This window comes from Ursus maritimus, unplaced genomic scaffold (genome assembly GCF_017311325.1).
Source record: "Ursus maritimus isolate PB19 unplaced genomic scaffold, ASM1731132v1 scaffold_33, whole genome shotgun sequence".
NCBI classification, from domain to species: domain Eukaryota; kingdom Metazoa; phylum Chordata; class Mammalia; order Carnivora; family Ursidae; genus Ursus; species Ursus maritimus.
In genome coordinates, this window is record NW_024425897.1 from 4,508,534 (window position 1) to 4,533,462 (window position 24,929).

Genomic DNA, 24,929 nt, shown 5'->3' on the forward strand with positions numbered 1-24,929 from the left:
GTTTCCTGATCACTGCCTCTTTCTACTCACAGATGCAACTCCTACATCTGGCCTTTTCACTTCATTGCCTGATGTGCTGCCCTGGACAATGTACCTTGGTTTTCCTGAGGTAACTTGGTAGCAGATGTCTGAGATTGCGCGCTCTTTTCCACCCTGTGTCTAAAAGTACATATGCGAAAACCCAGACTCATGATAGTCAGTATTTGTCAGCTTTTATCCATATGCCAGGTGCTGAGCTAACTACTCTTTACCTATATTACCCAATTTAATCCTCACAGTAGCACTATGAGTCAAGTACTATTATTAATGCCTTTTTGAAAATCTTTTTTGAAGAGGTTAACATAACTCACCCAAGGTCACACAGCTAGTTTATTGTGTATGTAAAAGAATAATTTGCTCAGAACTGGCCAGCTTGTTAAATCAGATTCTGCAGTAAAGCATGAGGCTCCCATTGGGCACCCAGCCAGCCCTTGTGTAACAGTGTTTCCCCACCTTTAATATACACAGTACCCAGGGGGTTTTGTGAAGATGCTTTTGAGGTCAGGGTGAAGCCAGAGATTCTGCCTTTCTAAACAAATTTGCAGGTGGATGCGCCTACTGCTGGTCCATGGACCACATTCTGATTAGCAAGGTTTAGATCCTTGGTTGTACTTCGAGCTTTGCAGTTCTCTGGATTCCAGGAGGGCCAAAGAGACATAGGACCCAACTGAGGTCAACTGATGGGAAATCAACATAGCACTGGCTACTTGAAACCTTTGCTTGGAAAATACCGAGATTAAATGTATGGCAAGAATTGGGTCAAAGACTGCACTTCCTGGTTCTGAGCATACCAGGACTTGCCCCACCTTTCCCCTCACTAGGCAGTGCTGGCTCTGCAGGTGCCTGGCATGGGCCAAAGGCCCAGTGTACAGCAGTGGTGGCTTTCAGGAAGAACAAGGTGCTGGGGGAGACTACAAGGCATTTATTTCTGATTGATTTCTCCCATGTTCCAAATAGTATGGTACCCCAGGAAGACATTCTGAGGATGACTTTTGATGATACAAAGGGGTGGTGATTACTGCAATCTACCTGGAACATGGCTCCTTTGAAAAGGAAGTCATTCACATGTGGCAGATGATAAAATGCATATTGAGACTTTGGCAGCCTCAAAGGCATGCTGTAGCAATGCAAGACTTTTAGAAAGTCCTGCCGGGAGCTGGGTTGCTGCAGAGTTCAGAGCATGAGGCACAAGTAAATAATACATGCTTTTATGATGGGATCTATCAAGTTGCTTTGTGAGGTGTCTTTTTCATATTCAAAGTGGACATGCCAAGAAACAGGAAGTGAGCTGCCAGCCCTTCCAGTGGGAAAACACTAAGAAAGAAAAATCTTCATATCAACAGAGAGCCTTTCTCTATATATTGGGCAGGACATCTGAATATACATGTGCACAAAAGACAGCTTGCTGTTGTGACTAACTTGTATTTCATCCACAAATGTTGTCCACCCAAATTGCATCCTATTGCATTGTGTTGTTACTGTTTGTTAGAGACACACACTGTTGCACCATCCCACTGAGATGGGGGAGATTCCAATTTGAAGCACTGTCATTCTTGAGTAATGTTTTCTTTCATGAAGATGACATGCTTATCGCTTTAGTGGGGAGCTTTCTATTTTGAAGTTTCTCAGGTAATTCAGGGTGACTAAATTATATTTTAGGGTGAATGTCATCCTCAAATGTACACGTGTTCTTAGAGTCCAAGTTATAGGGGGAAAAATTGTCTGATCATAAATTTCACATTTAAGTCAAAAGAACGCAGTTTGCCCCTACCTATGATTCTAGCCATGTGCCTCCAGATTCTTTGAAGGATAATTTGTGGAGTCATCACTCTGCTGCAATAAAAAAACATAAAAATCAATATAACTGTGTTGAAATGTAGCGTGTAGCTATAGACTCATGAAAATAACATGAGGAGAAAACACATCTCCCTCTCTTTTTCTTCTAGAAGAAAAACAATCTTTGGATCTAAAATACATACCTAAATTTTTTTAAGCTGTATTCCATAGCCATTTAATGAACAGTCTCAGATTATGAAATACCCAGTATGTTTCTCAATAGGGAAGAGCATGATTCTAGCAGTGTTTGATATTCTTGGGCAAAGTGTCCTTCGAGCACAATTACAAAAATACTCTGGCCAAAATGAATGAAATTTCTAGCAACATCTACAGTACAAGCAAATTGACCCAAGAATAATCTCCACATGGTCCAGAGGAGAAAGGAAACCAGACCACGTCTGCTGGCTCGTATGGCATGAAGTACCATAGGCTCTGTGCTGGCTTGCTCCCTTGGTGTGAAAAACCATGGATTCTTAATTAGTTTGGTAATATGTGTAATGTGCAGGGAGTCTGCAGAGCCCTGAGTGGATCCCCAGAGAAAACTGTAAGTCCTGCCCCTCTGGAAGCGTATAGTCAAGTTGGGAGGAAGAAGTCGAGGTGTAAGAAATGTTAGCTGGGGCACAGTATTGGAGCATGGCACAGATTTATAGTCCTGTGGTCTGGGGTGGTCCCAGGCAGTAAATACTCATTGTGAAGGAGCTTTATTGAAAAGGCTTTCATGCTCAGAGTTAGATTTAGAGTAGAATTAAGCTACCTCTTAACAAACTAGTTCTCATCATTTCATCTGCTGACCACACTGTGCTGCCTTCAGGCCTGGTCCATCAATCCACTGCCCTTGTACTGTACAAAGCCACGTATTGCTATTTCTTAACTAAGGTCTGCCTGGGGTTCAAAATCAACCCAGTCCTGGAGGCAGCAAAGGGCCTAGGAAGGGATGGCATCAGTTACCAGTCAGGAGCTGGCCTTGTGTTTGATGTTCCTTCAACACAAAGACCATAAGTACGGAGTCCGATGTGTGAGTATCCTACCTGTGAAATCAGTCTTATGGCTTAATAATCACACTTTATGATAACAATAGAGTGGAGAAATGTTGTGCAGTAGGAAGAAAGAAGGTTATTCTGGCTGGCTATTGTCTGAATTAGGAGGAGGAAGAATACCTAGTAATAAAGGTCTGCAGTTTGGGTTAGAACGCTGATGGGCCTCCTTTTGTATGAAAGGTGACAATTTTTACTCCCTCTGACCCCTGGTCATAGTCTGAAAATACGGAAAGTGCTGGTTCTTTTCAGAGCAATCTGGAGTTGTGCTGACAATCAGATGTTGTGAGGAATTCAGACTAGGTGGGGAAAATGGAGAAAGGGTATTTGTGGGGAGACAGAGGTCACCTGCAGAGCTGGCACTGAGGAGGAAGTGTGGCTGATCAAGTCTCCCCTGCTGGGGTTGCGTGGGGTACATTCATGTTTCGTTATGCCGAGCAGTGATGTTATTCCTCACCTCCTCCACTGCCTCCGACTTAGACGAAGTGTAGCAGCCTATCTAACCATGGTGTCGTTTTAGAGAATAAAGAACAAGCATCATGTGCCATCCTGGGTGAGGGTACTAGAAGGGAACAGGGCAGGAGCTGGCTCAGGGAGAGCTCAGTGGAAACAGTCAGTTAGATCCTGAGGACGTAAATGCCTGGGGATTGTTAAATCTTGTGCAGGATGTGAACTTCCCACACTACATGGGATGGGAGGGCTCACACTCTTTAATTCAAATGTTAAAAAGTGATTTGAGTGGGGGTGGGCACCAAGGCAGCAGACTTTTTGGTTGTATTATTTCTCCCTCTCGAAATACATTACTATAAATTCAAATTTGAGACTGGGACCTCTGCTGTAGTATTCTGTCTGAACTAAATGTGGCATTAAATTGCTGATGTTAAAATAGGTCTGTCAATTGCTATGATTTGGTGATCTGAGTTTATTTCCAAATGGGTCGGGCCAAATTACTACTCCATAGACTGTAGTTGGAAAAAAAAGAAATATTGACATAATTAGAGTTCCCGTTTTCTCTATTTCTTTAAAAAAAAAGTATGAAAAGGTATGGGCAGATGGCATTGGATTGGAATAAGGGCATTTGTCTAAGGAATTATAACAATTCAGGCAACCAGTTGACCTAGGTAACTAGTCTAATCTTATCCCTAATCTTTTGATGTTTATTACCTTGTCTGTGGTTTTTATATACATGGTGAAGAGTCTGCCATCATCAGACTTGGCAGAACAGAGGCTTGTTCCTCTATATAATAATTTTAACAGCCGTAGTGCCTGTAAAATACTTTGGATTCCTAGCCACTAGGGTGGAAGCCCTCTTTGCTCCTTGCGTTCCTGCTACATGATGGCACACTCAGCTCTGGGCCCTTAGTCCTCTGGGTTCCAGAGAGGCTCTGGGGTCAGTGGACCCCATCCTGGTCAGGGACAGTAGAAGGAGTCCTTGACCAGGAGCCCAGAGACTCAATGTCAAGTCTGCTAGCTGGAAGGGAAAACAGAACTCAGCAAAATAAAAATGAGCCTCACTTGGTCATAAATAGTATACGCTGTGGTTTCTTTCTTCGTTTTGGTTACTAACAACTAATCATTCACTGTTTTTCATTAATTAATTCATCATATTTTTTAAAGATTGTATTTATTTATTTGACACAAAGAGAGAGAGGGAGCACAAGCAGGGGGAGCAGCAGGCAGAAGGAGAGGAAGAAGCAGGCTCACTGCTGAGCAGGGATGCGGGGCTCAAGTCCAGGACCCTGGGATCATGACCTGAGCCTAAGGCAGGCACTTAACCGACTGAGCCACCCAGGCGCCCCAATTCATCATATTTCTGAGCACCTACTGTGTGTCAAGGTTTAAGGGATATGCCAGTAAACAAAATAGTGTCCTTGCCTCTCATAGCACTCATTGTTCTAGTTTATAGGCACAAGTTCAACAGCAAGAGGGGCTTCTATCAGAATTAACTTGTGTATATTAATCCGCACAGAGAGTTGGGTTTTTTTTTTTTTGTTTTTTTTTGCTTTTTTTTTTTTTTTTTTTGGGTGCAATTGATTTTTCAGACTCATAATCCATTCACTTTGATATATTTCTGGTCCCCAACTGTTGTCAAACATTTGACTGTTTAACTCCCCATTACTTACATTGAAAGAGTGAGAAAGGGAAGATAAAGAAAATAACATTGAAATTAGATCTTGTGATCGGAGAGCATGTTAAGGAGAAAAGCCTTACATGGCAAAGAAAGTAGAAACGGTGTCAAGGATTTACTTTTAGACCATGATCTGAACTCTCATAACCAGAGCATTTTCCACAATGCCTAACAAGAATTTGGTTTTAAATATCTGGGTTTAACTTAAATATTAATTCAGATTATGAATGGTACCCCAGTTGCCCATTACCATGAATGTTTTGGAAGTGATAATGCTCTGACCTTTACCATAGAGCAGTATTTCACATGTCTGAATTTATATAATAAAGGTTTTAAAAAATATCTATGTCTATAGCTATAAGGATGGATGGATGGATGGATGGATGGATGGATGGATGGATGGACGGATGGACGGACGGATGGATGGATGGATGGGTAGGCTTTTTTGAATTAAGTTTAATGACTCACCTCAATAGGTGAATAATGTTCTACTTTGGGAAATAAAGGGACTTCTAAGTTTCTCTCTGGAATATGATATGCCTTTCACTGAACTGTAAGGGTCTGTGGAAATCTGCACAGCTCCGTTGACAAAGGACAAAATGGAATGATGCTGTGAAAACTGTATGAAATGCATTAATTTAGAATGCAGTTTTAAAGTGCATTTAATTTGAATGGGCCATGAAGCTGTTGCCTTCCTGTTTGTATTTCTGTTAAATTCCCTGGCATAACTTCAGGTACGCCTCTTGGCTCTTCAAGCTGCCTTTCCTTCTTGTGCTTTCTGTGGATTGTTAGAACCAGCCACATCCTTCTCATTTCTGTCATTGAAACTCCTGGTAGGTTTATATTTTGCTGCCTTCTTTGAGTAGATCATTATTTCAAGGCTGTTCTTATCTGCACTTTCCTATAACCCTCTCTTTTTCTTTAATGTAACATCCACATGAATGTATCAGCACTTCTTAAAATTAGAAGCTATTGGGGCTATTATGAATAATGCTCCTATAAATATTCACATGGAAGTTTTGTGTGGACATATATTTTCATTTCTTCTTGGTAAATACCCAAGAGTTGACTGGCCAGATCGGATGGTAAGTGTGTATTTAATTTAAAAGATAATGCCATACTCGTTTTCAAAGTGGCTATACAATTTTGCATCCCATCTGGCAGGGAATGAGAGTTGCAGTTGCTCCACATTCTCACTAACACTCGACATTGTCCGTCTTTTTACCATTAGTCACTTGGGTGTTTAAGTAATACATCTCATTGTTGTTTTCATATGCATTTCCTTGATGACTAGGGATCTAATGCTAAGCATCTTCTTTATGTGTTTATTGGTTATCTTTGTATTTACTTTTGTGAAGTGCTTGTTAAACTCTTTGCCCATTTTTAATTGGATTGTTTTCCTTTTAATGTATTAGAAACGTGTATATTCTGCATACAAAACTTTTGTCAGATATGTCTCCAAGTCAGTGGCTTGGCTTTTGTTTTCTTAGCTGTGTTTTGAAGAGCAAAACTTAATATATTTTTAAGATTTTTTCATTTATTTGAGAGAGAGAGAGAGGGAGCGAGCATGAGCAGGAAGGAGAGAGAGAAGCAGACTCCCCGCTGAGCAGGGGGTCCGATGCGGGGCTTGATCCCAGGACCCCGGGATCATGACCTGAGTCGAAGGCAGATGCTTAACCTACTGAGCTACCCAGGTGCCCCCAAAATTTAATATTTATGAACTCCATTTTATAATTTTTTTCTTATATAGATTGTAGTTTTGTGCCCTATTTAAGAAATCTTTGCCTAACCTAAATGTCACAAAGATTTTTCTCCTGTTTTCTTCTATAAGTTTAGTAGTTTTGGCTCTTATCTTTTTATGTTTTAGTTCTATGATCCCTATCAAGTTAATTTTTGTATAAGGTAAAATTCAAGTCTACTTTTTTCCATAGATAGTTGTTCCAGCCCCATTTTGTGAAAATCAATGGACCATATAAAGATGGGTCTATTTTTGGTCACTCTGTTCTGTTCCATTGAAGTTTATGTCTATCCTTACACTACTGCCACATTTTCATTATTACTCTAGCTTTATAAGAACTCTTGAAGTTAGTTATTGTAAGTCTAACAATCTTACCCTTTTTCAAGACTGCTGTGGCTTTGATTCTTTTCCTTTCCGCATAAAATCGCAATTTTGTTTCAATCTGTTCAAAAAAGTAGGCTAGGAGTTAATGGCAATTGCCTGAATTTAAAGGTTAGTTGGGGAAGAATTGCCATCTTAATAATGAGTCTTACAGCCCATTAACACTGTGTATCTTTCAATATACCAAGGTCTATTCTGATCTTTCTATGTGAAGTTTTGTAATTTTTAGCACACAGGTCATTCATTAAATTCATTACATTTACTCCTAAGGATATTTTATGCCATTGTAAATGAAATTTTTAAAAAATTTTATTTCTATGTTATTACTGATAGCTTAAAGAAATGTAGTGGAGTTTCATACATTAACCTTGTGTCCTGTTACCTTGCTAAATCTGTGCATTTGTTCTAGCAGTTCTTTTGTGGGTTCTCTAGAGTTTTCTCCGTAGAGTTCTGTTGTCAGCACAGAGATTGTTTTACTTCTTTCTTTTCAACCTGTATTGCACTAGTCAGAATCTGTAGTACAATGATGAATAAAAATGGTAGAAAAGGACATCCTTGCCTTGTTCCTAATCTTAGGTGGAAAGCATTACGCCTTTCATGACTGAATATAATATTAGCTCTGTGTTTTTTCTAGGTGCTTTTAATCAGGTTGAGGAAGTTGCTTTCTATTTCTTCTTTGGTGGAGTTTTATTGTGAACGAATGTTGAGATTTGTCAAATATTTTTTCTGCATCTATGGAAGTGATCATGTGGTTTAAAAAAACATGCTATAAATTTGATTAATTACATTGATTTTCAGATATTAAACCAACCTTTCATTCTTGGGGTACATCCCATTTGGCCATGGTATATTATTCTTCTTATATATTGTTGGATTTGCTAAAATTTTGACAAGGACTTTTTGCATCTGTGTTCATGAGACACACAGATGTTTTTCTTTTTTGTGATGCCTTTATCTGGTTTGGTATCAGAGTAATGATGGCCTCATAAAATAAGATGAGAAATGTCCCTCCTCCTCTGTTTTCTGAAATCATTTGTATGCTTGGTATTATTTCTTCTTTAAATATTTGATAATTTCAATAAAATTCATCAGGGAGGCCATCTGGGTCTGGGGGACAGGTATTTAGTTATATATTCAAATTGTTTAATTGTTGTAGGCTCTTCAGTTTTTCTCTTCTTTCTTGCATTCAATTTTGCTTTCATATGTCTTTCAAGAAATTTGTCCATTTTCATCTGAGTTGTCAAATTTATTGGCACAAAATTGTTCATAACATTCTTTATTATCCTTTCAATATTTGTAGGATTTATAGGGGTATTTTCTCTTCTATTCCTGATGTTGGTGATTTGTGTCTTCTCTCTTTTCTTCTTCTTCTTTTTTTTTTTTTAAAGATTTTGTTTATTTATTTGACAGAGATAGAGACAGCCAGCGAGAGAGGGAACACAAGCAGGGGAGTGGGAGAGGAAGAAGCAGGCTCATAGCGGAGGAGCCTGATGTGGGGCTCGATCCCAGAACGCCGGGATCATGCCCTGAGCCGAAGGCAGACGCTTTAACCGCTGTGCCACCCAGGCGCCCCCTCTCTCTTTTCTTCTTGATCAGACTTGTTACAGGTTTATTAGTTTTGTTGATCTTGTCAAATAACCAGCTTTTGTCTTTGTGATTTTCTTCCATTTACTTACTTTGGATTTAGTTTGCTCTTTTTCCGATTTATTAAAGTGGAAACTCGGATCAAAGATTTTATATCTATCTTCTTTACTAATACAAGTATTTAAAGCTGTAGGCATCATTCTAAACACTGCTTTACCTATATGCCACAAATTTTGAAATGCTTTATTTTTACTATTTATTTCAAAATATTGCCTAATTTCTCTCATGATTTCTTCTTTGATGCATGGATTATTTAAAAATGGATTGTTTAATTTCTAATTATTGGGGCTTACCTAGTCATCTTAATATTGTTAATTTCTAATTTAATTTCATTGTGGTCAGTGTACTGTGTATGATGATTTCAGGATTTAAAATTAATTATGACTTTTCTTAAGGTCTAGACTTGAAAAGAATGTCTTTTATGCTATGGTTAGATGTAATGTTTCTTGTAAGTCCTGGTGGTTGATAGTTTTTTCAGATCTTTTATGTCTTTGCCATTTTTAAAATAATTATCATTAGTTTTGGGGTCAGCAGACTAAGTTTGTGGGCTAAATCTATTCTTCATATTCTTATAGATAAAGTTTTATTGAAACACAGCTATACTCATTTTTTACATATCATCTCTGGCTGTTTTTGAGCTACCAAAGTTAGAGTTCATTAATTTTAATAGAGACTGTATCACGCAGAAAGCCTACAGTATTTGTTATATGGCCCTTTATAGAAAAAAAAGTCTTGACCCCTCTACTGCAAAACCACCACCATGTTGTTCTAGCAGCTACCAGGGAGAGGGGATTAAAATATTTATTTGTGACAGTTGCAGTTGTCTATTTCTCCTTTTGATTCTGTTTTTGCTTTGTGTGTTTTGATTTTGTTTTCAAGCATTTACACATTTGTGATTGTTATGTCTTCCTGATGACCCTTTCACTGTAGTGAAATGTCCCTTTTTCTCTCTGGTGATATTCTTTATCATGAAGTCTATTGTATTTGATATTAATGTTGCCATTCTATCCTTCTTATGCTCACTATTTGTATTCTACAGTTAATCCTTCAAAAACATGACTTTGAACTGTGGGGGTCCACTTATACTTGGATTTTTTTCAATACATACTGTACAGTTCTATAAATGTATTTTCTTAATAATGTTTCCTTTAGCTTTCTTTATTGTAAGAATACAGTATATAATACATATAAAAATTTGTGTTAATCAGCTATTTATGTTATCAGTAAGGCTTCTGGTCAAAAGTATGCTATTACTAATTAAGTTTTAGGGAAGTCAAAAGTTATACGGACAGATGCCTGGGTGGCTCAGTCCCATAAGCATCTGCCTTCAGCTCAGGTCATGATCCCAGGGTCCTGGGATCGAGTCCCTCATCAGGCTCCTTGCTCAGCGGGAGCCTGCTTCTCGCCTCTGCCTGCTCTGCCTGCCGCTCTCCCTGCTTGTGCTTTCTCTCTCTCTCTTTCTGCCAAATAAATAAATAAAAATCTAAAAAAAAAAAAATTTATACGCAGAGTTTGGACTGCATGGGGCGGTGGGGGGGGGGGTGGTCAGTGTTCCTGACCCCTGTTTTGTTCAAGGGCCAGATAACAGATCTTTTCAGGCAGTATACCTGAAGCTATTTATTTATTTCTGAAAGTTGAGTAACACACTGGATAGGGTATAAAGTGAAAGCGTCTAATGGAAATGGAGCTTGAGAAACTGCCTGGAAATTGAGGAATATATGCACTGGCAGTTTGGTCAGAGTTGTACATATAAATTCATCAACTGTGCCTGTTGTGTCTGAGTTGCAGCAAGAAACAAGTCTCCTGATTATTGCAAACCAGGCATGGATGAGTTTAGTTTGTATAACCCTGACCCTATTATCAAGAATTGATATCTTCAGGGCGCCTGGGTGGCACAGCGGTTGGGCGTCTGTCTTCGGCTCAGGGCGTGATCCCGGCGTTATGGGATCGAGCCCCACATCAGGCTCCTCCGCTGTGAGCCTGCTTCTTCCTCTGCCACTCCCCCTGCTTGTGTTCCCTCTCTAGCTAGCTGTCTCTATCTCTGTCGAATAAATAAATAAAATCTTAAAAAAAAAAAACAATTGATTTCTTCGTCTGTAAAATGGGGATAAGAATACATTTGTATTTATCTCCTATCAAATTAGTGTATGTGGATAGTTCTTTTTTTTTTTTTTAAGATTTTATTTATTTATTCGACAGAGATAGAGACAGCCAGCGAGAGAGGGAACACAGGCAGGGGGAGTGGGAGAGGAAGAAGCAGGCTCCTAGCGGAGGAGCCTGATGTGGGGCTCGATCCCATAACGCCGGGATCACGCCCTGAGCCGAAGGCAGACGCTTAACCGCTATGCCACCAGGCGCCCCTGTGGATAGTTCTGTGCGACAAAGCACCGTTAAAGAATTATTTGTAAGAGTGGACAGTATGGTGTAAATGGGAGCAAAAAGCAGCTTTCTGTTCATAGATTTTGGGGGGGGATGAAAGGTGTCATTGAAATTTTTTATTTCTTTCATGCTTCTTTTACTCTCACTTTGAAAAGCCTTCTTCAGGAAATTGAGGCAGTGTTTTGCTTCCCTTTGGTTCTGAGTGGGAAATTCACTTTCCTTTAGCGTAACTTTAGATTTTGACTTGAATTCTCCTCTCCTTATTACAAGGGGGGGGGGGTGGGGGAAACACACCGCAAGCGGTTCCTGCCAAGTTCTCTTTTTCTCAAAGTGGAGTGATTGCTCTTACAGGCATGTTGGTGTAGTAAACACTTGTTGGGAAATCATCTTTTTACCTTCCCAATAGCACTGTATTCTGGAGGCGTCTGGAGAGCCTTGGGGTCCAGAAGCGGGTGTGGAGCATCTGTGGATAAGCACAGCAACCCAAACTGTGGAGCAGGGATGTGCCTGTTTGAAGTCCGACTAGCCGAAGGAAGGATTTAGTAGTGTAATGTTTCAGTCATTAAATGTAGTTCAATTTCATTTTGTTTTATTGGTGTAGAAATAGAGCTATTCAAGGAAGGAACCAGTACTCGAGGAAGCTCAAGTTTTGCCAACAGGAAAAACGGATACAAGCTCTTTTTTCACTGTGCCCCTCGCGATAGAAGGCTCTCGTGTTTGCGCCTTGCAGATAAACACCACAGATTATTTTCCACCCCCTTTTCAGCTCTTTAAAGATGATCTATGGGGGCGCCTGGGTGGCGCAGTCGTTAAAGCGTCTGCCTTCGGCTCAGGGCGTGATCCTGGCGATCCGGGATCGAGCCCCACGTCAGGCTCTTCCGCTGGGAGCCTGCTTCTTCCTCTCCCACTCCCCCTGCTTGTGTTCCCTCTCTCGCTGGCTGTCTCTCTGTCACATAAATAAATAAAATCTTTAAAAAAAAAAAATAAATAAAGATGATCTATGCTACCCTCCTTTACCCTGCCTATTTCAGTACTCATCACTATTACAGTGTTTATGTTTTCTTCTTTGCCCAAATGGGAATAACAAATGAATTAGGTATGTACCACGATGGCTGTGTCTTGGCTGGAGGAAAGACGTTATATCAGAAATTTATAGGAATAGCGTAAGGATTACTAGGTGCATAGTTGCTCAGTTGCATCCTGGATTAAGTACACGCCACAGGTGAAGAATATACTGTCTCAATATAATTCTTATTTCAGAGAGAAAATCTCCAGTGCATGAAAAGGAAGTGTAACTAGTGTCATAGTGGAGGAGAGGATATAGGTGCCTAGCTGGCAGATAAATGTCCAGATATGTGCCCTGGGCTAGCTGGAGCCACTGGGCCCTTGAAAACCTTGGTTAAGTCTATCGGTAGAGCCCTGGTGGCCCTGACGTGCGTGGGGTGTGGGCAAACTAAATGGTAGGCACCAGCATGCTAAAGCTCCTTCTGGCCCAAGAACAAGAAAATAAGTAAAACCTACAGTTGAAAATTACATGACCAGCTGCCAGTGGAGGTGAGGTGAAACAGGGTTGGTTTTTTGTTTCGTTTTGTTATTTAGTTTTTGCATCAGATTTTTCCACTTTATTTGTCTTTTGACAAAAAGACAAATTAAAAAAAAAAAACTGGTAAGAGACATGTGCCAAGAAGTTGAAAACTCCGTAATTCTTTGTTTAGTCTCTAAGGCAAAGTAGATTTGTATCTAAAATTAAATGGGCATTAAATAAACTCCAATGTAATGTAAGGGCACTAGTGTTTGCAGATGTCTGTATTTGTTAAAGGCACAGGTAAGGGAAACAGGAAGTTCTGGAGTTTGTACTTTTTTCTGGAAGGAATAGGCATTTCAGACGTGTCCTATAGAGTTTGGTGTTTTGTTTTCTTTTCTTCAGATACATTCATAACTAACAGAGTTTCTGAAAGGTATTCAATCCTGGTTGGGAACTGGAGATGTGTTTATGCTGTGGGTTGTTAAATATATTTACAGCCTTTTCAGAGAGTTCAGTGGGGGTTCTACAGTGGTTATTTATTAGTCTGCTTCAACAGCTGCTGGCTGGAATTAAAGAAAATAATCTATCCCGTGTGATTCATAGGAACATTATAAATCACTTCAGATTATAATGAGCAGTAGGAAAGGTAATTTGAAGGAAACTCCACACATGTTGTTAGTTACAGTGTGTCAGGAGAAAGATCTGGTGTGAAATACATAGATAATCAGTGTCTGCTGATAGCAGTTTTTAAGATGGAAGACTCTCTTGCTGTCTCAACAGAATTTTTTTCTCTACTCTTACTTTTTGGGTTGCCAGGAGTTTTGCCCACTGAGGTCCCATCAAGTCTGTTGACATCTCCTTGTGGGGACTAAGCCAGTGCCTGGCCCCCTTTCTGTGGGCACTGCCAACTCTCTGTGATGGGAGTTTCCTGTGGCTGACATGGTCCATGTGGTCTCTTCAGAAGGCAAGGAGCTAAGTCCTCGCCCCTCACCTTCAAGATCAGCCTGACCCAACAAAGCATTCCTACCAGGGTATAAATTGGGCTGCCATTTTGGAAGGTTTTGGGGGAAATATAACAAAATATAAAATGTGGGTACCTCTCTACCCAGCAGTTTAGACCAGTGCACAAGATAGATATTCAAGGATGCTCATTATAACAGTTAAAAATGATGCACTTTAAGGATTTATTTATTTATTTATTTGAGAGAGAGAGAGAGAGAGAGAGAGAGCGCGTGAGTGGGAGGGGCAGAGGGAGAGGGAGAGAAAATCTCAAGCAGACTCCATGCTGAGCACAGAGCCCCACATGGGGCTCAGTCTCACAATCCTGAGATCATGACCTGAGCTGAAACCAAGAGTCAGAGGCTCAACCGATGGCACCACCCAGGTGCCCCCAAAATGGTTCACTTTAAATTGCTCATTGTAATACTGAGAACTCAAATTCACATAAGCAGTGCCAAGAATGGGGACTTGGTTTAAGAAATTACAGAAAGAGAATTACCACAGACTACAGGGGCGGGGGAGCCGTTAGAGCCCTCTGATCTCTTATACAAAAGTGTGAGTGCACGCTTGTGTGTTTGTGTACGGAGGCATGAAGAAGGGTAACCACCAAAACATAAATGGTGGCTTTTTCGGGTGGTAGAGCACCAAGGTTCCCTTTTGAGAAGTGAGCTTGTTCACACTAGAACCGGTGTTTCTTACTGAAAGATCATCCAGTTTAATAGTCTGCGTGTGTGTACTTAATACTGAACATTACTGGCAATTAGGGTGCCTCAGGACACTGTTCTGTGGTCACAATGCTTAGAAATGTTTCTAAGTCTGGAGTATGGATTACCTTTGGACTTTGGTGTGAGAAATTTAACTCACTAAATATAATATATGAAAAAAAAGGGGGCATCTGGGTGGCTCAGATGGTTAAGCATCTGCCTTCTGCTTTGGTCATAATCCCAGGGTCCTAGGATCGAGCCCCATGTGGGGCTCCCAGCTCAGCAATGAGTCTGCTTCTCCCTCTCCCTCGGCCTCTCTCCCTGCTTGTGCTCTCTCTGTCTCTCAAATGAATAAATAAAATTACAAAAAGAAAAAATAATTTTGAACTCAAACTTAATTTCTAACAGGAGTAAAGTTCTCTTCAGGGAACTAATGTTGTGTAGTTTACATTGAGGTCTCAGTGGCTTAAAAGGTTGTGTCAATTCAGAATATAAGCTAGTGTATTTTGTGGAGAAGTTATTTAATACCCACTTTTGGGCTAGGCCTTGCTGACTCAGCAAATATTTGGCAGTTGCGTAGTCCTGAAGGGCATGGTCACCATCTGGCATCACTTCCCTTCCCACCTCCTGTCTGATCACTTCCTGCACAGTATTTCCCAGGATCACTGGCTCTTTCATGTCTGCACACCTGTGCTCACACCGTCTCCTCTACCCTGATGTACCTTTTCTGCTGGAGTCAGATCGATGTCCCCACTTTGCTGAAGCCAGCTTTGACCCCCCAGGCAGAACCTGCTAGTTTCTTCTTGCATCTCTACACAGGTTCTTATGACAATCCTGTGCATCCTGTGTCAGCCTTCTCGTTTGTGTCAATCTCCTTCCCCTTCTGTTGGCATCTTGAGGGAGGTGAGGGCTTACGGTCCTTTTCATAGCAGCCCTCAGGAATAGTGGGAGGGGAAGAGAGGTGCTGTTCCAGAAACACAGAACTCCCCTCTCTTCTTTTTATGTTGCTTTTTCCTGTGAGTCCTGGGTGTTTTTAAACAAATCCTCTCCCTGCCTCGGATGCTATTTTGAGCATAGATCTGCTGGCTCCCCAGGTTTACAAGGAAATAGGGCTCTTGTGTATTCAAGCTCCAAGGGACAGAAGGTGTTTCCCATTTGCCTGTATCCCCTCTGAATCCTTCCTGATGTTTTCCTTTTCCATCTCTTTTTTGCCTGGTTGCCCGCGTGTTAAGGGAGAATCGTTTCTCTGGATAAACAAGGAAGATGTGGTCTGCGGTTGCTGCCTTTTATAGGCAGTCACCTGGTGCAGTTGGGCAGTAAGCAGAGCACCCCTGCTCCCGTAGCAGGGGTGCCCCTGCTGTGTTAGCTGGGTGCTTATGGAAAGGCAATTTAGGAATCAAGCATTTCCATTTCTTAAGGATTCATGGAACATGGTTCTTCTGATTCAGCCCTGCCATTAAATCAAATCCCTGCCCTCCCTTGAAAGCTTGCTTATCAGGTGCAGGTAACAAAGGCATAGATGAGTGGTCAGCTCCATGTGTCCTTGTGCCTTCCTGGGATGAGCAGTGTCTGAGTTGGGCTGGAGCTGAAGGTCTTAAGTGCCTGGTCCTAAAATTATCTCCATCCTATCTCTGCAGCCTTCTCCTGCCAGAACACTCCCAGCAGCTGTGAGCCTCTTGGGTGTGGAGCCATGTGAATTTTGAGACCATCTGGCTCTTTCCTTTAAGGTTCTATCCATTGTGTTCCTGAGCCTGTGGAATGTATGCAGCAGTACTTTTGTTTACTGAATGGTGTGCTGGTGGGGGACAAGGAACAGGGACGTGTGTAATTTAAAGGTCTAAAAGGTATGAGCATCCCTGAAGGTTGTTTCACAAACAGAACTGAAGAACAAGACCTTTTTCAGTTGGAGAAAATGTGCACTGTTGCATTATTGTTAAACTTAGCATCCCACCTTTTGATAAGCATGTAGAAATTATCTTTATATTTAATCCTCTTGGTCTGTCTTACATTATGTCTCAGAGCCAGATTGGTGGAGTCACCTGGAGTTTGTTGGTGAACGAGAGGCAGCCTGTGCGGTCATCCAAACCCAGATTCTTCCCTTTATCTGCTTTGTGCCCTTGGGGAAATCGTTCAGCCTTTCTAAATCACAGTTTCTTCAGTAAGGACCTAGTATTTACCTCAAACAGGACTGCTAGGAGGACTAAGTAAGGAGATGTACATGGGGGGAACCAGCACAGGCTCTGGCATGGAGTAGGTGTCTAGAGACAGCTGGACAAGCCCTACCCTGAACACGCACACCACACATGTGCGCACACTCACGCAGTGTGAGTCCCTCACGGAACTGAGCCTGGCGTTTGCCAACTCTCAGTCCTGACGCCGCCATCTAAATTGCTGGGCCTGCTATGGAACCATGCTGCTTTTCAAAAATAACACTCAGAAGGAGGATTGGGAAACGTTAGTGAAAATGAGATTATTGCCCTAGGCACTGCTTTGCCTCGGGGCTGTTTTCCTGGAGTGTAATTTCCCAATCAGGATGCTGCCGTGGGCCAGGGACATTTTTAGGGTGCCATGGAGTCACAACTGTTGATTTTGTTAATAGGGTAAACAAACCTTCTTGGACACCATAAATAGTAGAAGCTATGCTTTCCTTCCCACCTCCTAAGCAGGGAAGGTATTTGAAGCTGGAAAGAATTGAGCCCTGAGCTTAATACAGTTACAGATCCAAAAAGAAAGCTATGTACAAAGATGTGTTTTCAGGAGACAAAAAATTATGAAATCAGCCCAGCAGTAGGCCCAGAAATGGATTTACTTTGAGTGGCTTCTGGAAATAATTGATTGTTGATGATGGCAGCCTGCATGGTGGACTGTGAAAGCGGAGTTTGTGTGTAGTTGCAAAGCACCTACTGGAAACATGCTGTTTTCACAGAAGTGGACAAGCAGGGAGGGCAGTCACCTTATAGGTGAACCTAACCTGGGACTTACTGAAGTCTGAACACACCAGAAAATTTTCAGACGACAGAGAGAAGCTGTCTTTATAATAGCTATGTTTCGTAGGCCAAGGGAGGCTTAGTTCAAGTTTCTGGTGTTACCTAGGACAAAGGGCTCGACTCCCTGACACATTTCAGAATGTCAGAAGTAATGGGGGTGACATTTCTTGTGTCTCTTTACATGCTTATCTGTATTTTTCAAATTTTCTAAAATGAGCAGGTATTACTTTTGTAACTGAAGGTATTATTAGATAAAGTATAAATTAAACTTTCTTAGAATGTAAACATCCATTGTATGAAGTCAGCCCTGAGGTTTTAATGGTCAGACCATTCAGGCTTATCCATTGGGGCTCCTTGGAAGTTTCTCAGCTGGGAGAAGAGGATAGAGTTAGCATTTTCTTCTTGATGGCCCTAATTGCCTAGGCAGCACGGATCTCGTGGACACTGCAGATGGAGTGTGAGGGAAGATGACTTAGGACTTCAGTAGTCTTATGTCTCTCGCCGTGCTCCCTGGGACTCATTGCCTCTTTAACACACTGTTGAGCTACCCACCAGTCATGCATGTTCAGATCAGATGCCTGGAATCCAAGAGCTCTAGTTGATAAATAGGGAAGAGGAGGGGACTCTTCGGGGGCTTTGCTCCATAAAATTATATGTAAGTGAATCCTTTTGGCAGAACCAAAATTCAGGCTGAACCATTAGTTGAAGTATGGGAAAATAAAAATTGGATTAAGTGTAAACTTTCTCCGATTAAGACCTATTCAGGGATGCTATGTACATACCAGTGCCCAAAGAGAATGGGTCTGTATAATCTTATCTTAACTCTGTTGGGATTCAGTAATGGCTTTCTCTTTTATGGAGTGATGTGTTTGTTTAGTACCAGAAGCAACCTCGGTTGCTCTTTGATGTGACTACCATGCAGCTGTCCACCATGAGTTGTATTTGTCAGCAGCAGATGAGTCACAGGGGCAGAGAGGAGGCTGATAAAACTGGAAGGGCAGGAAAGACATGGGAAATGTTATGGAGGAAAGGAAGGTAATTTAGTACACCAAGGTACTTAGTGAGTGCCTGCTGTGTTCGGGTCATACTGGGGTTGAATCATTAAGAGATGATACCCGTTAACGTTTCTTAAAAGGCAGGGAAAGCCAATCGAACAAGACTTTGGGTTAGAAGAACCCAATCAGTGGAGTCATTTGGCTTCATTTGGAGTCACAGTCCTAGAGTTACCTTAAACCCAAAGCCGGGACGGGATAGTATCAGTATGGGAGGATGGGGTTCTGGTGCCATCGCTATTACTGTGGAATCACAAGCCCATTGCTTCCCCTTTCTGGGCTTCCGTTCTCCCACGTGTGAAATGAGCATTTGTGTCGGTGCTTAGGAGGCCTTTCAGGATTAGGGCTTATGGGTTCTGTTGGGGGCTCAGCTAAGAGTGGGCTTGTGAGAGCCAACAGCAGTTGGGACAGAGAAACAGATTTACGTGTGCAGATGGAGAGGTGGGTACAGTCTTTATCTGATGTTCATAGCTCTTCAGGTGGAAAGCTGTGGGTTGAAGGAAAGGACGTCAGCAAGGAAAGCTCTGCTGAAGAATATTACAGACTTACTCTCCTGCCGTTTAATTACCATGTGCTGCTTGGGAGTGATTTGTCTAATAGTGAAACAGCTTGGCAGTAAATGGCTGAAGATGGCGGTTTTTTTTTTTTTAATACCACAAACCCCACCGTGGTTTGATGTAACTGAATAATATGGTGGGTTTACTCGGCATCCTGGAAGAAAAGTGACAAACTGTTGTCATACCTGAAGATGCATTTGCTTATTGTGGTTTGTAGGTCGCATAATATGAACTCATTAGGCATAATGCCCTGGAAGGACGCCTGGTCTCACCACACTGCTCACCTGGCTTAGCGAAAGTGCTGATAGGAGTGTGGCTCCTGCTTGCAGGTGGGTTCACCTCAGGGGTTGTGAAGCGGCAGGAAAGGTGGTGAAATCGCGAGGGGAACATGAGCGCACTTAGAGGGATGGTATTACTACATTCCCCTTGATGGAGGCATCCCCTCCTCTTGAATTTATGTCACTTAAAAACATAACATTAGAAATTCTGGTTGGTAAGGTAAGGCTGTGAGCTGTTGTAATTTTTTTGACATCTTGAAATTTACGGATGCTAGATAAGATGACAATGGGCCCAGATGTTGGCATTTACACTCTCATGCCTGTGAGAATTATGCCTCTCCTTTTGTTACTCTTCGTTTTGATATTGACTTTATTTCAGTTAAATTGTCTTGAGAGAAAAGGAAGGAGATATGTAGAATTTCATCATTCACCTGAGTAGCCTCCATTCAGAGTGTATGGTTCTTTATACCTTAAGTTGGGATTATAGATTCTGGGCTCCTTTGAAAACTAGAACTATTTAAAAAATTAACGTCCTGCACAAGTTACTTGAGAGTAAGAACAATGTCTGAAACTGTTTGAAAAGAAAAAAAATCTCTCAATGTCTAAGAATGTGGTTCCAGGGGCACCTGGGTGGTTCAGTTAAGCGTCTGCCTTCAGCTCAGGGCGTGATCCCAGGGTCCTGGGATCAAGCCCCGCATCGGGCTCCCTGCTCCGCTGGGAGCCTGCTTCTTCCTCTCCCACTCCCCCTGCTTGTGTTCCCTCTCTCGCTGGCTGTCTCTATCTCTGTCAAACAAATAAAATCTTTAAAAAAAAATGTGGTTCCACTTTATTAAGTACTTAATAAATATTAGATGGCATAATATAATGAATACTGATTGATTCCATTTTACCTTCTCAAGGTGGGGCTCTCTTAATATTTCAATGAGTCCTATGGAAACTTCTTGAATTTCCAGCTCCCCAAAAGCAAGCAGCTACTTAGTTGAGTTTCACTTTTGTCACAAAATGATGTTAGCATGCATCTTACAAACACATAGTCACGTGGGGTGGAGGGGGGTGCTTGGTTGGGATGACATTATGATGTTTCAGAAAAGCTGTATAAAGATGAGAAATATTTGCATCCAGGCACAGAGGGAGGCACCATGCAAGCATCTAATTTGCTAAGCTCCCTGCTGGCAGTTTTTAATGCCTTATTGATTTTATTAAACATTCTTAATAAGAATTTGGAGTTTTGTTTAAGCTAAAACCATAATGAAAACAGCTGCTTTCGTTTCTCAGAAACCATGAAAGTCACATGGTTGAGGAATCAACACTGATTGGGGAAGCTGGTCAGGTCACAGGTGAGGTGCAGCTTCTAAAAGGTCTGGTCAGGAAGCTTAAGGTCACGGTATTTTTATGTATAAGATTCTAAAAGACCAAATGGTTCTGTTAAATTTACTTTACTCACAGAGGCATTTAATTTGAAGAACGAATATATAATTGTGTTTTTATATGTCTAAAGAAAGGGAACTGAACCTGAATATTTGAGTATGAGAGTGAAACATAAGATAAAAGTCAGTGGCTACTGAAAGAAGAGAATCTGGAGTTCTGGTAGAAGACCAGAAAGAAGAAACTCAGTAAGAATAAAGACTTGAAGAAGAAGAAGAAGAAGAAGAAGAAGAAGAAGAAGAAGAAGAAGAAGAGGAAGAAGAAGAGGAGGAGGAGGAGGAGGAGGAGGAGGAAGGAGAGGAAGGAGAAGAAGAAGAGGGGGAGGAAGAGGAAGAAGGGGAGGGGAGGGGGAAGGAGGAGGAAGAGGAAGGAGAATAAGCAGAAGAAGAAGAGGAAGAAGAAGAGGGGGAGGAAGAGGAAGAGGGGGAAGGAGGAGGAAGAGGAAGAGGAAGAAGAAGGAGTTGAAATTCACCCCTGACCATGTTGTACTCCAGACAAACAGTGTCTGGAGGCAGATAGGACTCACTTGTTTTAGGTTGTGGAATTTAACAGCTTCTAGCTTTTTAGCTCTTGCTTTTTTAGTTTTTCTCCTGAAGTGGACAGCAGAGTGGTCAGGAAGACAATTTTGCTTTCAAGTTAAACTAGTTCAGATTTAGGCATTACCACTTTAGTAGCCTGAGGAACTTGTTTAGTAGCCTGGGGAACTGAAGTTTCTTATTTTTTCTGAGCTGTATTTGTTCTCTAAAATGGAGATGATATTACCTGCTTCGTGGGTCATTCTGAACTACTGCCATCATCCAACTACCACATTTTTATTCAGCAAACTTTTTTTTTTTGAATGTTGACCATGTCCACAAAGAGAAATCAGGCACAGTTGCTGCCTTCAATGGGCTTATTTCTACTTAATGTAAGACTTGAAGAAACCGGATTATTACAAAGTAGAACATGAAAAGTACCACAAAAAAGGTTCCAACAAAATGTTGTAGCAGTTCTGTAAAGAGAATAAGGGATAGTTTCATGCAGATTGTAAAAAGTACAGAACCTTGAGCAGAAACTCACTTCACATGTAGCAGGAAAATGGTTTCATTCACAGATTGCTTAATTTCTATAATAAAGAGAAAGCTAGCATAAGAAAAATCTTCACCTGAAGCCTAGATGGATCAGTCAGTTGAGCGTGCAACTCTTGATTTTGGCTCAGGTTGTGATCTTGGGGTCACAAGATCAAGCCCTGCATCAGGCTCCATGCTGGGTGTGGAGCCTGCTTAAGATTCTCTCTCTCTCCCTCTCTTCCTACCCCTCCCACCTCACATGCATTTGTTCTAAATAAGTAAATAGATAAATAAAATAAATGAAAGAAAGAAACATCTTCACCTGATTGGTGTTATGCAGATTGTGATTGGTGAAAACAAAATTCTAGAAACCCTAGTGGATTTGTGGAGAGACTTAATATTGGGAACTACAAAGGGTTTGGAATAAGCGCAAGCTTACTAGTATAGAACATGGCTGGGTTCAGTTGTATTATGAAAGCATACTATGATAATAAAGGAAATGTCCCTGATAACAGCAATAAGGAAGGTGCTGAGTGTGATGAATTAGACTGGCTATGTTGAGGTGCCTGTAAAGACTGAGTAGTACTGAGCAGTGTTCTGTAATATGTTCAAATTATAGCAACTACACAAGGATTCACGTCATCATTAGGTTAAGAAAAACTAGAGAACCAGGAGCTAACCAGGTGGTAAGCTCAAGCACATCAAAGTGGTCCAGCTGACAGACCCCTGGTGGCTGCCCAGATCTAGGGGTGTTCTAGAGAATCTCATGAAGGGCAAGAACCTGAGTCACATTGAAAGTGGTATCCAGAGTCTGTCTCCTGACCCTTGTGTCAAGTATGAGTCCCTTCCTCAGTGTCCAGCCAATGCTGATTTCCTATTTGGCATGTCCCATTCTTTGCCTCCATTGAGCCCCCTCTGATATGCACAGGTACAGCCACCCTGGGTTGGGACCCTCTGACACACTATTCCCCAGCCACACCCTCCTTGCAGTAGTGTATGGTGTGAACACTAGTTCCCCATCTGCCAGTGATTTCTATGTGTCTCTGAATGTCATCACCAACACCAACACCACTTCCTAAGACTTTTAGCAGCACCCAATTTTAAACTTCACCTCCAGTGGTCATGAACAAAGTAGAGTCTTTCATCCCCCTGTTAGCAGCTTTGGAGCCTGTCTGATGGAATAACGGGGGCTGTCCCACCTAGTCCTGGGACAGCTGCACAGACCTTCCCTTCAAGGTCATCTTATAAAGATTAAGTGTTCCTGTTGGGTTTCTTTCTACAGAGAACATATTTTATGTTTCATCTGTGTACACACTTATTTGTGTCATGCTCCTGAACCAGAATCACAGTGGGAAGAGTGAGTCCTGCAAGGTGGCTGAAGCCTCAGCTGTCACAGAGCATATGTGATAGAACTGAGAGCAAGGAGGTGGCCCTAGGTTTGCAGGGAGAGTGAGAGTGACCCAAGAAAGACAGAAGAAAGTAGCTGAAACTTGGTGAAATTGGGGGAAGTGATATTAGGTGAGTGGGCAGGATAGTATCACAGAACACCTGATGAGGGAGGGGACAGTTGAAGGCCCCTAGCCAAGGTGCAAGCAGGGAGAATGGGGAAGAAACCACTTGCACAGTTAGGCTGAGAAGCCCCAGACCTGCAATGCATTTGGGCTTGTGAAGTGGGCAGATCGACCAAGTGAGGCACAGAGAGACCAAGCAAGCATCCCATTCCTACAGCAGCCAGCGATGAGACAGGGCAAGAACCCATGTCTCTTCAGTTATCTGCCAGCCTTCTTCCACAACGCTTCTGCTTCTTCCTTGCAAGTGGGTAGCTGCTGATGTCATGGAAGCCCAGCGCTGTAGGGAGGGCATGTTGAAAGGTGTTGCTCACATTTTATGTGCCCTAGTCTTCTCTGCCACATACAAATTTGGAGGGCTTGTGCACTATCTCTACACCTTGCTTTTCAGATCTTTGAAAATATCTTCAAGATTTCTTTAGCCCCTGAGAAGTCATGATGCTGCCCAGCCTGGGTTCATGTTCATGTTCACGTTTCCTTGAAATCTGCCCCTCTCCGTGGTTCTCTGCACAATTTGGTTTGGGCCTTTGATTGGTGGCCAGATACACCACTCTATTGCACTACTTCCTAATGATTGGGAGCTAGCTGGTTGTCCCTGTGGCTTCTAGGGGAGTTTTGCTCTCTACTCCCCCTTTCCTGGTGTGTTGATTTTAAAAGGTCCTGCTCTTCTGAAAGGTGTGGGGAAGGTGATAGAACCTACATTGGGCCAGTTTCACTCTTCATTGGCTACCCTAGTAGAGAATATGCACGCAGTTATTTACTGAGTTTCAGTTTGGGATTTCCTATAGTTGTTTTTTTTTTTTAATTTAAATTCAATTAGCCAACTGATAGTACATCATTAGTTTTCGGTGTAGTGTTCAATAAATTATCAGTTGCGTATAAATAACACCAAGTACTCATCACATCACGCGCCTTCTTTGATGCCCATCACCCAATTACCCCATCCCCCCACCCACCTCCCCTCCAGCAGCCCTCAGTTTTTTTCCTACAGTTAAGAGTCTCTCATGGTTTTTCTCCCTGTCTGATGACTTCCCAGATTTTCTTTACCTGGCTTTATTTCTCTCTTGTTAAGAAAAATTGAGGGTTTGCTATGCAAAAAAGGACCTACAGTTAGGTTGAAACTAACCATAATCATTTTATTTGATTTGGGTTCATTTATTTTCTTTATTATTTGATTAGTTAAGACTTCACCCATCCTTGTTATAGTCTTAAGGAAGGATTTGAAAAATAAGTGGTTAGTATTTTGTTATTATATATTTTTAGTAAATATGACATTCTGGTTGAGTCTAAATATATAAAGACCTGGAACAGTGTTAAAATTATTTATGACTGGGAAATAGATGAAAATAAATAAAAAGGACTTATAGTAGATGATTTGTTCAGTATCACTTAGCAACATCAATATTTTTATCCACAAATAAAGGTCTCCTGTTGGGTGCATGTTGAAAATATTTGTACACTTACGTGTTTGTGACCTTGTGTACACATTATCTAAGGCACAAGGATCGTTTTGGTTGTTGCTGGGTTTACAGTACTTAATTTGGGTGTCTAGACACTGGGTATAGTGACAGAAAAGCATCTGAAGATGTGAGACAAGATTTTCAAG

The 24,929-nt window shown here is 41.6% G+C and overlaps 1 protein-coding gene across 6 annotated transcripts in view; it reads left to right on the forward strand.

The window, feature by feature from the left end:
• Positions 1 to 1,864, forward strand: part of LOC103681305 (low-density lipoprotein receptor class A domain-containing protein 4-like) — a 153,020-nt gene extending 151,156 nt beyond the window's left edge. For 3 of the 6 annotated variants that reach the window (XM_040619612.1, XM_040619613.1, XM_040619611.1), the window contains exon 5: positions 33 to 1,864. In XM_040619612.1, the coding sequence (XP_040475546.1) occupies positions 33 to 121 (89 nt within the window). In that variant the 3' untranslated portion in view covers positions 122 to 1,864. The remainder of the gene's footprint in view (positions 1 to 32) is intronic. The other 3 variants (XR_005831651.1, XR_005831650.1, XR_005831649.1) reach the window with 3 other exon arrangements.
• The last annotated feature ends 23,065 nt before the right edge of the window (positions 1,865 to 24,929 follow it).